The 15,215-nt window shown below is 36.6% G+C and overlaps 1 protein-coding gene across 2 annotated transcripts in view; it reads right to left on the bottom strand.

Annotated features, from left to right (window-relative positions):
* Positions 1-15,215, bottom strand: part of OTOGL (otogelin like) — a 256,085-nt gene that overhangs the window by 136,251 nt on the left and 104,619 nt on the right. For both annotated transcript variants that reach the window (XM_016425678.2, XM_056798553.1), the window contains 2 exons: positions 8,941-9,048; positions 6,823-6,961 (listed from right to left, as the gene is read on the bottom strand). In XM_016425678.2, coding sequence (XP_016281164.2) covers positions 6,823-6,961; positions 8,941-9,048 — 247 coding nt within the window. The remainder of the gene's footprint in view (positions 1-6,822; positions 6,962-8,940; positions 9,049-15,215) is intronic.

The raw sequence follows: 15,215 nt of genomic DNA, 5'->3' as shown, positions 1-15,215 counted from the left end.
AATACTATTGTGCTCAAAGGAATAATAAAGTGGAGGAATTCCATGGAGACTGGAAGGACCTCCAGGAAGTGATGCCGAGTGAGAGGAACAGAACCAGGAGAACATTGTACACAGACTGATACACTGTGGTACAATCGAAGGTAATGGACTTCTCCATTAGTGGCGGTATAATGTCCCTGAACAATCTGCAGGGATCTAGGAGAAAAATACTATCCATAAGCAGAGGACAAACTGTGGGAGTAGAAACCCCGAGGAAAAGCAACTGCCTGACTACAGAGGTTGAGGGGACAGGTCAGAGGAGAGACTCTGAATAAACACTCTAATGCAAATACTAACAACATGGCATTGGGTTCGAATCAAGAACATATGTGATACCCAGTGGAATCATGCGTCGGCTATGGGGGGGGGGAGGAGGAAAAGAAAATGATCTTTGTCTCTAATGAATAATGCTTGGAAATGATCAAATAAAATATTATTTAAAGAAAAAAAAGAATATTCATAGCTATGCTCTTTGTGGTGGCCCAAAATTGGAAAATGAGGGGATGCCCTTCAATTGGGGAATGGCTGAACAAATTGTGGTATATGTTGGTGATGGAATACTATTGTGCTAAAAGGAATAATAAAGTGGAGGAATTCCATGGAGACTGGAACAACCTCCAGGAAGTGATGCAGAGTGAGAGGAGCAGAACCAGGAGAACATTGTACACAGAGACTGATACACTATGGTACAATCAAATGTAATGGACTTCTCCATTAGTGGCAATGCAATGTCCCTGAACAATCTGCAGGGATCTAGGAGACAAAACACTATCCACAAGCAGAGGACAAACTGTGGGAGTAGAAACACTGAGGAAAAGCAACTACTTGACTACAGGGGTTGAGGGGATATGACTGAGGAGAGACTCTAAATGAACACTCTAATGCAAATACCAACAACAAGGAAATGGGTTTGAATCAAGAACACATATGATACCCAGTGGAATCACACGTCAGCTATGGGAGAGGTGGGGGGGAGGGGAGGAAAAGAAAATGATCTTTGTCTCTAATGAATAATGTTTGGAAATGATCAAATAAAATATTGTTTAAAAATAAGAAAGTATAATGTTTCAATGGGGAGTGGTACTTTTTCTCAAGTATTCTTCAGAAAAAAATAAAATTCTAAAGAATTACATCAATAAATCTACATATTTAATGTCTTCATCTATAATCATAGACCAAAGGAACCCTGGGGAAGCAATTACAGAAAAACAATCTTTCTCAACTTTTCAGAAGTCCAGCTCCCTCAATCACTGACAAAAAGACATGTGGGAAATAATTTTGTGAAGGAACACACTAAAATGTCAGTGTTCCAAGTTTTATTTACATATCTGGGACAGATAAATTTTCTAAGTACTAGATTGAAACAATATGCCACATCCATCTACTGGTCCTCCCATATTTCATTTTTTGGGGGAAGCATACATATTTATTTTTATTTATATAAAACATAATAAAATATATGACATCATAATATAATATATACAATTTGTTATAAATATGTAAAAATATTATAAATATGATTATCTAAGGGAAACAGATTCTCACATTAGCTATGTTCAAAAATCTGTGCCTCATTCTTTTTTTTTCTCTCCTTTCCACTATCCCCCCTCCTCAAGAAGGAAAGTAATTATATAGGTTGTACGTATATTGTATAATTCCTATTTCCCTGTCTACCATGTTGTGAAACAAGAGACATATTGCTTACACTAGAGAAAAGTTCATGGAGGAAATCAAGTAAAGAATGGTATATTTCAATCTGCATTCAAGTTCCACCTATTCATTCTACGGCAGTGGATATTCCCCAGTCTTTCTTGTCCAGTCTAATCAAATTAGATATAAAGTAGTATGCCAAGGTTGCCAACTGGCGAACCCTCATCCATTTTCCATATACATGTATACCACCCACTATAATCTGACCTGGTTCATCCAAGTCCTACCCTATCCTGCTGTGTACTTTGACACCCTCAATTTCGCAAAACCTCTGACACCATCAAAAGAGCTAAATGTCAAAAACGGACAGTCAATGAGTTTGAATTCTGCCTCATTACTAGTTATGTGACCCTAGGAATGTATAATTATTATTATTATTTTAAATTGCATAGTTTAAATTCCTTGAGAGAGAAATTTTAGGTTAAGAAACATGCTACCTCTCCAACTCCAGAAACTGAACTATTTGGAGAAGACACCATGAAGATGCCTCCACAGACCACAAGCTGCATGAGAAAGATCAAGAATGAATTTTGGGTGTGATTGATTGAACATTTAATTTGTATGTATACTCTTATGCCAAAGGGGACTGTCCCCAACTGGCTTTTTGTCAATGCTCCTAGTAATCATCGCTTTTGTTTTTTTTTCTCTTATCCTCAAATTATTGTAATCTTTAAGTTGATTATGTTTCCATGATCCTTTTGGGGAAACTGGTTTCCCAATACGATCACAGGAGGATGTAAAATGGAGATTTGAACCCTGGACTTCAATCCCTAGAAGTCCTTGGTACTTCCCAGAATTCCCTATAATCTCACCTGAGTCCTCACCTGAGTGTGAGAACACAATTTAGTATTTAAAGGGCTCTCTGCCTCCCAAGTGCTCTCTCTTCCACTTCAAAGCAAATGCGTCTCTCTACTCTGCATGCAAGATGTAGTAAGTGAATTGTGAATGGGCTAATCAGCCCTAGGCACGTGCTTTTCTTATTTTGTATTTTCTTATTTCCTTGATTTCTAATAATCTTTAATAAACTTCATAAAATATAATATTTTTATCAGTAGAGACTCATTTAACTGTTAAAGGCAAGACACTTAACCTCTTCCCACTTTGGTCACCCCACTTATAAAATGGAAGAAATGATAGCACCAAGTCCCAGGGTTGTTTTGAGTATTAAATGAGATAATCTTTGTAAAGTACTTTGCAAAGCTAACGTTGTATATAAATATTCATTACCTCCACATCTGTAATTGAAAAGAAATCCAGTTCTTCATCCTTCCAATTATTTTTCTTCCTCCTTACTAACAGGGTTAGGAAGGGAGGTGAATATGCTTCTTTTTCCCCCGCTTTCTCTTCCAAAACATTCCTTTACCACATTTCATCAATGGTCTTTCTTCTTTTGGGATAATGAAGCTCAATGCTCATCTTTCTCTCATTGATCAACCTCCAGGTCATCTTTCCAACTTTTTCAATTATTTTATTTTCAGGCTCATATTCTTCCTTTGCCTCCTACCCCCTTTCCTCATCCTTAGGGATATCAATCCTCACATTGACCATCCCTTTGACAATTTGACCATAAAATTCCCCAATATCCTCAACTCCAAAAGCCCCTTTCTCCAACTCCTACTTCAATTGTGATATTATCCTATCTTACACCTAAATATTTATCACAATTATATTCCCTCCATGAATTAGAATTTTGCTGTTCTATTACAATATCTCATCCTCCTAAACCTTCCATTATCTCACTCTAATTAAACTTGTAATTGAAATGTTAGACCCATGACCCATAACCCATAACTATTTTCCTAGTCCATTTTCCTTACTCAGTCACCTGGTCAGTTAACAAGCTTTAAGTATAGGGCTTACTCTGTACCAGTCGACATGCTTAGGATGTGAAGAAAGACAAAAACATACTCCCCACCTTCAAAGAATTCATATTCTAATGTGGGAAAAACATTTTAAAGTCCATCTATATACATACACATATATGTATCTATTTGGTGTAAGTGGAATATAGTCTAGCTCCATTTACCTCTCCAAAACCAGCCTTGACTCTGAATTCTAACAAGTAGTAATATCCAGTTCTATGGATCTTCTCTATTTCCAATCTGGGAAAATACATGGCTAAATAACTATTAACATCTGATTACACTATTTGTTCTGTTCTATGGCTGCTAAAAGAATCACAAACTCAAGCAGATTTTCACCTCCTCAGGGCAGACCTTGACTATGGTTTGCCAATTCTTCTCATCTGCCTCCTACAATTCCCTACGGTGCTTTTTCCAAACCATCTCTTCTGTCCTCCCTCTGACTACTTACTACCAACCCTCTTACCAGATATCATCGAGGAAGAGGGGAGATACAATTTCAAGGAGTGAGTAGTCAGTAGGGTCAAGTACCACAGGAGGTCAAGGGATGAGGACCAGGATGGAGGAAAGGTCTGATTTGGCAAGAAGCCAGTCCCTAGTTATCTCTCAAGGAGGAGTTCCAATGGAACCATGAAATTTCAAAAACGTATCTGCTCTTGATTTAAGGTCTAGCTAGGCCTTGAAAGAAGATTCAACATTGTAATGTTGCACCTCTCTTTGCTAAAACAAGGCTTGTTCTGATTATACAAATACTCACAGGGTGTACTTTCATCACCTGGGTCTTGTTATTCCCTGGATGAAAAGCTACAGGCAACGTGCCATCTTGCTTCATTATGTGACTGCCAAAGAACTTCTTGAACTTTAGAACTCCACCATTCACAGTGGCTCATTTTACAAGAAATTCAAAATCACTCACAATAAAGCACCCCAAAAAATCAGGTTGGTTGAAGGAGTCTTAACACATTGGCGTTATTAAAAGAGTGAGAGGTTGCAGGCTTTAATGATCACTTCTCAGTTAATTGCAATCATTTTCAAATGAGACAATTAGCATATTTATCTGATGATACACATAAACTAGAATTTTTTAAAAGTTCTTTACTGACACAAAGGGCAACAATCTCAAAAGTTTTCATTTATCTGGAAGTTCATTACATGGTTATATTGCGAGAGGTTAGGTACTTATTGTGCAGACACTTTCATCACTTTCTCCAGGCACAGATTTTCCATTTTTAACCTAAATTACTGAAGCCAAAGATGTTGTAAATAAAATGCAGTGATTTCAGTAATTCAACAGGATTTCTATTTCAGGGATTACAGAGTATTTCATCAAATTCATGGTATTACAGTTCAAACTATCTGTGCTGTTTACCAATGACCGATTCTGGCATTTCAACCACATAATAACTAGCATTTATAGAGCACTTTGAGGTTTGCAAAGCCCCTTGCAAATTGTAGCTCATTTTACACTCACAAGAGCACTAGGAGGTAGATGCTATTATCATTTCTAGCTGAAAGTTGAAGAAATTAAATCTGACAGAGGTTTGGTGAATTGCCCAGGGCTACACAGCTAGTATCTATGGCTTACCTTGAGCTCAAGTCTTCTCGATTTCAGGCCAAGTTTTCTACCTACTGTGCCATCCAACTACTTAAAAGACTCACATTTCTAGAATTATCTTTTGACATGGAGAGTAAGTTATAGACAACTTGACAATCTTCAACAGTGAAGAGAGTTCCCATACTGATGAAATCATGGCTTTGGCCCTTCTCCCCAAAAATATAGTTTCCATAGTTCATAAAAGACATCCTTCCTGGTTTTTAGCCTTAAAATAGGGATTAGTTTATAGTTTTATATTTTATAAGAGCAAATATTTAATACTAGTAATAATTACAATATAATCTTTTAACAATTACAGAATATTTTATATATATTGCCACATTTGAGCTTCACAATAACTTTTCTGAAATAGGCATAATGGATATTATGTCCATTTTACAGTTGAAGAAACAAATTCAAAGAAGCTAATGACTTGCCCATTGCTACACAGCTATAAAGTGTCAGAAGTAGAACTTGAAGTCAGGTCTTCTTAACTCTAAATCCCAACAGTCTATCCCCCCATGGTTATATACTTGTATCGTTATTCACACACCCAAATTTAAGACTCCAAAGCAAAAAGTACTGCTACATTGTAGTTTGAGAGACATCATGGCACATCAAATAGAGGGCTTCCTTGGCATCAAGAAGAGCACGGTTTTAGTTCCTACCACATATTGATCCTGGGACCCCTGTAAAAATGACTTAATGTCTCAATATCCTAAGTAATTCTTTAGACACATAAGCTCTATATTAGCAATGGCATTTCCTCCATAGAAGTTCCCTTTGTCGATTAAATCGAAGACATACACAATATGTGTGTCGATATTGCAAGAGGCAGAATGTAAGGGATAAAATTATAAATGGTTGGACTAAATTTATCATTAGAAATTTAATTAAATTCCAAATTATTTTTGGCAATTTATTTATAAAATATAGAAAGAGTGAAAGTAAGAAAATCCGAGAGAGGAAAGGCTAAGTTATCTAGCCTAACACACTAACTTTTTCTTATTGATATTTTGTGTACGTGTGTGTATGTGTACGTGTGTGTATGTGTACGTGTGTGTGTGTGTGTACTAGATCTATAATTTAAGTATGGGTATACAAATTAAGATGCAAATCGAGATTGGACCTGTGATTTCACTGGCATAGGAAACTCCCAAATAAGAAAGCTCCCTCTACCCAATTCAGGTTGGCACTCTCCCTTCAATTTATAGTATGAAAGAATTGCCTAGAACATGGAGTTCTAGTGCCCAGAGGCATTAGAGGTGGGAAAGGAACTCAGGTCTTCTCAATTCCAAAGCCAGCTCTCTGTCTCTTGTGCTATACTGTCCTAGTTATAAAGAGATGTATCTCAGATACATTCTCATCAAAAAGAAAAACATTTATTTTATGCTTTAAATCATGTCAATTCAAGAAAGAATTCATCCCTTTTTCTACTTATTCTTAAATTATAAAAATAAATAGATATAAAGATGTATCTGGGAAATTGACTCAACGGCCTCCTCTTTCTGTAGGCTTTGTTCAAATAGTTAGACTATCTGTGGACCAGGAATTCTCATTCATTAGAACCGGTTTCTTGGCATAAATATAAACGCAGAAGTTCAGTTATTCACCTACCTTGACGAGGAAAGCTTGGCAATCACTGACGTAGTCAAATTCCAGGCCATCAAAAGAATGGTAATGACGGTCCCCATAAATTGTGCAAACTGCGGGACATGGGTAGTAAGTGCAATTGAACATCCCTCGCCGACAAACACTGCGAGAGCAACAATGTTATTGACCTTCTAAAGAAGCTTTCTCATTGTTGGTTCTTCAAATCAGTATAAACATTAGTGGTTTAAGTCAAAGTTTATTTTCTAAACCCTTCCCTTTATGAGTTACTGTGTTTATGGGACAGATGAATTAATAAAATCAGAATAATTTCTGAAATGATGCCCTTGTCACAAATGAAGTAAGTGATGGAACCAGAAATTGAACACAGGACTAACAGCCAGAAGAAACTTCATATTTCATCAATGCTTAAAGTGTCCACGGTTTCATTAATACAGGACCTTCCTTCACTAGAGCTAATGAAATCAGGAGATAGTATGGTTAACAAATTTTCCCCAACCCTCCACTGAGTATCTCACCTGGTAATGAGACACTGTAAACTGAGCTAAGCTAATGCTCCAACAAAAGGCACATTGTAATATGGATCCAGATCCTACTGGACTTGGATGGCAGACATTTAAAAAAAAATCCCCCCCTTCTGAAACAGAACAGCACAGTCTAGGTAATTGGGATTAAATGACTTGCCCAGGGTCACACAGCTAGGAAGTTTTCGAGGGCAAATTTGAAACCAGGACTTTGTAACTCTGGGTCTGACATTTTATCCACTGTGCGACCACGCTGTCCCAATGAGAGACATTATTGCATCCATACTCAAAGTCTCTCCAGATTGTTAGAGCTTCTAAGAGGATGCAGTCTGCTGGAATAATTGCCACAATCCCAAGGTCACTGGCATGCTACAAGGAAGGATCAGAGCAGCAAAATTATTTTTCTTAATTTACTTTTCATTATGAACTTTAAAAGTCATAAAATGTGAACATTTAAAGAAAAACAAAAAGGAAAATTGAAAATAAAACTGCAAACTTTGGAAGTATACAGGGAATTTTAAGTGAATAATGAATTTAACACAAAAGAGATTAAGTATTGTAATAGAGAGCTGGTCTGGAATCCAGGAGGACCTAGCTTTAAGTTCTGCAGTCAGCAAATATTACCTGGGTAGTACAGACAACCCAAGAGAAGTCATTAACTCTCGGGTAGCTTTCCAAGGCTATAAGTTGTAGAGTAGACATCCACTTGCATTGGATGAGAGAGTTTCTTATGGAAAAGTGGCCCAAACCTAATGAATGAGAGTTCGATTTCTAACCCTAGGAATTAAAAACGAAGTTACTAAAATGGCTCTGTTTGTCTGTGTTCCTTTCTGAAACCCTGTTTGCTGTCTTTTGTGAAATGTTTCATTAATGATTCCTCGACAATATTTTCTTTATTAGTCAATTTATTCCTATCAGGTACATGATCTTATTCACAATCTGCAAATCTATGCCCATATTTTGGAAGTCATTCTATTTATATTTTAGGAAAAAAATTAAACCTTTACATCCTGTGTTAGAATCAATACTAAGTATTAGTTCCAAGGCAGAAGAGCAAGAAAAGCTTGGCAATTGGGTTTAAGTAACTTGCCCAGCATCACACAGCTGGGAAGTATAAAGGTCAGATTTGAACCTGGGATGTCCAGTCTCCAGGACTGGCCCTCCATCCACTGAGCCAACTAGCTGTCCCATTGTTCTACTTTAGAAAAATATTATTCTCTTTAAATTATGTCATACTAATTTTTCCCTTTTTAAAAAATAGAAAACGTGCCAAGGAATGCTATGTTGTTCTTTTGCTAGCAACCATTATAGTTATTGGTAACGCTGATACTTTTTTTTCCAAAAACATCTGGATTTATAACTGTTCATCATTTTATGATAGGCTAAACAAATAAGTAGAAGGATAACCAGTGATTTCCTTGTCACTTCCCAGAACCTTCCATTTTTACTTGATCAGTAGGTTTCAGAAGGGACCCCAGGCATGCTAGCATCTCTCTTGATGGACGTGAAGACAGCAGCCAGATTCAATAACTATCAGCCAGAGAATGCTGGCAGCAGAAATGCTTAAGCAAACCACAGTGAAATCATTGAAATTCATTACCAGGTATAACAAGGGGTAGAAATCACTTCTCCTGAAAGATATTCCCAGTCCTTCCAGAGGCACGGGCAGCTCTCAGGAACATAACATTTTCCTTTGTGTTCAGCCATGCTTCAAAATTAGGAAATAAAATATATTTAGTGAAAACTACTCATTTAAATGAAAAGCACAAAGAAATAGCCAAGCAACAGAATATTTTCTTATTCAGTATTAACAACATAGTATATTATCATCTCCATGTATATGTATCTGTATGTATGTGTGTGATGATACTACAAAATACTGACCCTGTTATTGCTGGTCATCAAAACTCAGACTCTTGGGAAGGAGAGATAAAATGGTATTGTAGGAAAAGAAGGAATTTAAAATATGAGTCCAAATATTTGTGACCTTGAGCAAGTCATTGTGCTTCACTATGCCAGTAGGTCTCGGTTTCCTCATCTATAAAATCAAGAAGTTGGAAGAGATAACGTCTAAATGTTCTGAGGGCTCTAAATCTATCTTCTTGTGAACATTCAATCTAAAGGGAAGTCTATTCCCAATTACTAAAGTTTTGATGATGCACTATGGCTACATAAAAGCAATATAGTTAATAAAGCTCTTAAACATCCCAAACAATGAGAAATATTTGCATTTTTTTTAAAAATCCTGTGACTCATAAAATTAAGTGAGAAAACAGGATATTGTATTAAAAAGTCTAAATTTAAGGGTCCAAGGACCTGGGGTTGAATCTCAGTTCTGGTATTTACAACTTATATGCCTCAGTTATCAAAGAATGCAGATGTCAGAAAGACTTTTCTTTTTTGCCACTTCAGATAACAGAAAGAGAAGTGAACTAGACATATGACAAGAGCAAGGAATGACAGGTGGACAACCATTGGGCTCCATTGGTGCCCCTGTTATGTTGGTAGAAAGGAAGATTTTCAGAATAATGAATTAATCAGCCCCATGTGGCAAAATTTTAGGAAAACATGGAAAGGAGTTGTGTGGCCCGGATAGGCATAGATGGGTTGCCTGAATTGCAGTTTGAATCAATAGAAGAAACTTGCTCATGTATAAGATCACAAATTTATGAATATTTGAGTGTGACTTATTTTTTTAAAAAAACCTCACATTAAGCCTTAGAATTGTGTACTGGATCTAAAGCAGAAAAGAGGTAAGGGCTACGCAATGGGGGGTTAAGTGACCCGTCCATGGACATACAGCTAGAAAGTGTCTGAACTCAGATTTGAACTCAGGACCTCCCATCTTAAAGCCTGACTTTCAATGCAGCTAACTGCCCCCAAGAGTGACTTTTTATTTAACATTTCTGAACTTCAGTTTGCTTATCAGTGGAATGAAAAAGCTAAATTAAATAATTAAGGCAGTTCCATTTCTAAATTTATGCTCTTTGAAAAACAAGTTGACAAAGAATCCATGATTATCTCATATTTCCCCTAAAACTTTGCTTGACACCTCCAACTAATACAATGAATATTTCCATTTGGCAGCAATAAAAGGATTCAACCTTATCCACCACAGATGATTGCTAATTCAAGCAGAAAATCAGAAAGACATTTTAATTGAAGAGAAATCAGCTGATAGGAAAGTTTTGCTACTGAAATGTTACCAAAAGTAATTAGTATTATATTTCATCTGACTTGAAATTGGAACTAACACTGATATGCTAGCAAGCATCCAAGAGGAGAACTTTGAATCCATGTTACAGGAGAATCAGTTGAAGGAATTAGAGATATGTAGTCCAGGGAAGAGGAGATTCAGGTGGGGCCGAAATGCTGTGCTCAAATATTTGAAGGATTTTAATAAAGAAGTAGAATTAGACATATTCTCTTTGTCTCCAGAGGCCAGAACTGAGAGCAATTGGAAATTATTGAGGGTAAAAATTTAGATTATTGTCAAGAAAAATTTTCCTAACAATTAAGAAACATCCAAAAGAAAAAGAGATTGTGTTGGGAAGTGGTAGGGGCTCCATCACTGTGATGTAGGACTTTAAACAGAGTCTGAATGAACAATTATCAGATGTTTTATAGTGAAAATAATTTTCTTTCAAATAATAAGGCATGTACTTTCTCTCCCACCTTCTCCCCACCACTGGGAGTGGGGGAAGAAAAAAGAAAAACAGAAAACCAAACCTCTCATTATATATATGTACAATCTCATAAAGGCCATGCTCCAAAATACATGTCTCATTCTATATCTGGCTGACTATTAATGAGAAGCACACTGGTAGGGCCTTAGAAGCCCTAGTTTTAGGAACAGGTGCCTACAGGTTATCCTTAGAACTGAAGGTAGCATGCTGGGAAAATTGGAAGACAGTATGGGAGAGATTAGGTTTGCATCCATACCTCACATCCTACACCAAGATAAACTCAGAATGGGTGAATGATCTGAATATAAAGAAGGAAACTATAAGTAAATTAGGTGAACACGGAATAGTATGCTTGTCAGACCTTTGGGAAAGGAAAGACTTTAAAACCAAGAAAGAGCTAGAAAAAATAAAAAAATGTAAAATCAATAATTTTGATTACATCAAATTAAAATGTTTTTGTACAAACAGACTAATGCATCCAAAATGAGAAGGGAAGCAACAAATTGGGAAACAATCTTCATTACAAAAACCTCTGACAAAGGTCTAATTATTCAAATTTATAAAGAGCTAAACTGGTTGTATAAAAATAACATGCCATTCTCCAATTGATAAATGGGCAAGGGACATGAATAGGCAATTTTCAGTTAAAGAAATCAAAACTAATAATAAGCAATGAAAAAGTGCTCTAAATCTCTTATAATCAGAAAAATGCAAATCAAAACAACTCTGAGGTATCACTTCTCACCTAGCAGATTGGCTAACATGACAGCAAAGGAAAATAATGAATGTTGGAGGGGATGTGGCAAAATTGGGACATTAATACATTGCTGGTGGAGTTGTGATTTGATCCAACCATTCGGGAGGGCAATCTGGAACTATGCCCAAAGGGCGATAAAAGACTGTCTGCCCTTTGATCCAGCCATAGCACTGCTGGATTTGTACCCCAAAAAGATAATAAAGAAAAAGACTTGTATAAGAATATTCATAGCTGGGCTTTTTGTGGTGGCAAAAAATTGGAAAATGAGGGGATGCCCTTCAATTGGGGAATGGCTGAACAAAGTGTGGTATCTGTTGGTGATGGAATACTATTGTGCTCAAAGGAATAATAAAGTGGAGGAATTCCACGGGAACTGGAACGACCTCCAGGAATTGATGCAGAGTGAGAGGAGCAGAACTGGGGGGAACATTGTACACAGAGACTGATACACTGTGGTACGATTGAACGTAATGGACTTCTCCATTAGTGGCAAGGCAGTGTCCCTGAACAATCTGCAGGAATCTAGGAGAAAAACCACTATCCACATTCAGAGGAAACACTGGGGGATTAAAAACAACTGCTTGAATACATGGGTTGAGGGGGATATGGCTGGGGATGTAGACTCTAAATGAACATCCTAATGCAAACACCAACAACATGGAAATAGGTTCTGATCAAGGACACAAGTAATGCCCAATGAAATTGTGCCTTGGCTGCAGGAAGGGTGGGTGGAGGAGAGGGAGGAAAATAATGTGATTATTGTAACCAAGGAATAATGTTCTAAATTGGCTAAATAAACTAATTCAAATGTGAAAAAAAAGAACTGAAGGTAGCAACAGCACTATGTAGACCTAACCTGAAAATTCAAGTAAGAATTGGTGGTGGGAGTGAGTCAAAGAAAGGACTGTCTATGAAATTATAAAATTGCGTTCCCTTTAAATCAAGGTATTTTTATATTTTGAAAAATTCTAATCCTTTAGTAGCAATACTTTTCCTCCAAATTCTAAAGTCAATTGTGGCTAGGGGGGAAAAAAAAAACATTCTTCATGCCAGCATGCTGTCATCAAAGATTAGTACATAAGGAGTTATATTCTACTGCCTTTAAAACCTAAGATTTTATGGTTTTCAATTCAAAAGCTGTCTTTCAACTAAATTAACAACCTTGTGAACAATACCATTGTAACCCCCTTATACTCAGCATTTAATCTACTGTGCCTGACTTTCATCTACATTAAAACACATTTGAATTTTTCTTTGTCTAATAACTAGAAATGGAAATTTGAATGATAAAGATGGACACCTCTTGCCATTCTTAGCACTAAAAGTATATGGAATTTTATTGTCAAAACCTATCAGATTTTTCTTAACTAAATTGCTGGGTTTATATCAGAAAAAAATCCCCCTGTACTTTATGCATTTCTTAGCATTTTCTTATCTTCACTCTTTTTTTCCTTAAACTCTATGTTAGAAGAGATGGAAAGCTACTTTAGCTCAATCTAGTCAAATATTATGAGCAAAGTCATGTTTAGTTAATTTAGTAGATGAATTAAAGTAAATTAACAAAAGCCTGCTTTATTCATTACAAATTTGAAAGAGGTCATATTGATATTATCAAACATTTATATATTGTGTGGTAGAGTAGGAAAAAAATGATTCTAAGATCAGAAGTCATCCAAATCCTGTGATCCTCAGTTTCTTCTTCTGTTAACAAAAAAAGTAGGTTAGGACAGCTAGATGGCTCTGGGGATTGAGAGCCAGGCATAGAATCATGAGATCTTGGGTTCAAATCTGACCTCAGAGACTTTGTAGTTGTGTAATGTTGGGCAATTCATTTGAAACCCATTGTATGCCCTTACAACTCTTCTGCCTTGGAACCAATAAAAAGTATTGATTATAAGATGGAAGGGGAGGATGTAAAAAATTAGGGCTACAAAATGTCCATGATACCTCTTCCTAGGATGGATGTGAAGAACCGATATGATGAAATATGAAAAGTATTATGTAAATTTAACTATATAAATGATGTAAATTTCAGCTAGTATTGGGGCCTCTAGGTGGTACATTGGATAGAGTATTGGATCTGGATTCCAGAAGATTCATCTTCTTGTGTTGAAATCTGAACTCAGACACGTGCTAGCTATATGATCCTAGACAAGTCATTTAATCCTATTTGCCTCTGTTTCCTTTCCTGTAAAATGAACTAGAAAAGAGAATGGTAAGCCACCCCATTACCTTTTCCAAGGAAATCCTAAATTGGGTTGTCTGGTGACCAAACAACAGCAAAAACTAGTATATCTTTAAATGATTCAGACACATAAGAGTCACTTCCACATTATTGTTTATTGAACTGGAAGAGTCATTTTTCTGTTTGTTTTCTGTCTTCAGCATCCTTATGAGTCCATAACACTTTTTAAAAAATAGCTTTTGTTTTCTTGAATGCCTAGCTCCTGATGTCTATTACAAGACCATGTCCATTATAAGTATTGTGGCTAATATGAGTAGTAAGGGTATTGCGCTCTTAGAATACTTGTGCTTAGCTTAAACTATAGGAGCTTGCCCATATTCATTTTTTACTTTTTTTTTGAGCAAACCTATTCATCTTAATATGAAATAATTGATCTACTTTGCTTATGGACTCTAGGCGTAAGGCATAAATGATATCCTCAAAACCCTGACTAGCCAATCCTCCAAATACTTCATTTCTTTGGAGTCACATAACAACTTTCTGAGGTCTCAGTGAATTTGTCTGACTTCTTTTAAAATAATCCCCATCCTAGTGACGAATGACTTGGAATATCCATTTGGAAAACTCTATGTGTTTCAAGGCTCCCTTAGGGAAATCTCTGTGTTGCAGAAATCCAAAAAACTTAAGCTTATGTCTAGAAGAGAAATGGAGAGGACTAGCACCCTGTTAGTTCTGGGCCATGTGCTCATTTGTTGTAGCGCTGAATACCCAAGGAAACTCAGGGCAAAAAAGCCCTTTAGTTGAAGAAGGAGAATATGAACAGATCTCAGGCATCTAAGCACCTAAGCACCAAGACAGGGTGGTCTGGTTTCTCACCTGAAGTTGAGTATAACTCCTAGTCTTCCCAGGGTTCCCTACTCCCTGTAGAGAGAGCTCCACATGTTCTGGGAGTACTATAGAGCCTGGGATTTCCCTCTGGTGGGGAAAATATAGGGTTTTTTTCACAGTTGTTTTTGGTTTGAGAAAGATCTTTACAAGCACTTAAATAAGTGGAAAGCTATGAGGACTGTGTAAGTTAATGTCTGTCTGTTTTATAGTATCATCATAAATTTAGGGGGTAAGTGCAAATTTTTATGACTCCTGAATATCAGCCCTAGACCTCATGAAAGAATATTAATTTGTTGGTTGCTTATAAACTGAATGTTGTCCAAAAATCCCTCATTGATTTGCTGGAGATGGCAAATATT

This window comes from Monodelphis domestica, chromosome 5 (genome assembly GCF_027887165.1).
Source record: "Monodelphis domestica isolate mMonDom1 chromosome 5, mMonDom1.pri, whole genome shotgun sequence".
Classification (NCBI taxonomy): domain Eukaryota; kingdom Metazoa; phylum Chordata; class Mammalia; order Didelphimorphia; family Didelphidae; genus Monodelphis; species Monodelphis domestica.
The sequence above is the reverse complement of the archived record's forward strand: the minus strand, read 5'-3'. Positions and strand labels throughout refer to the sequence as shown.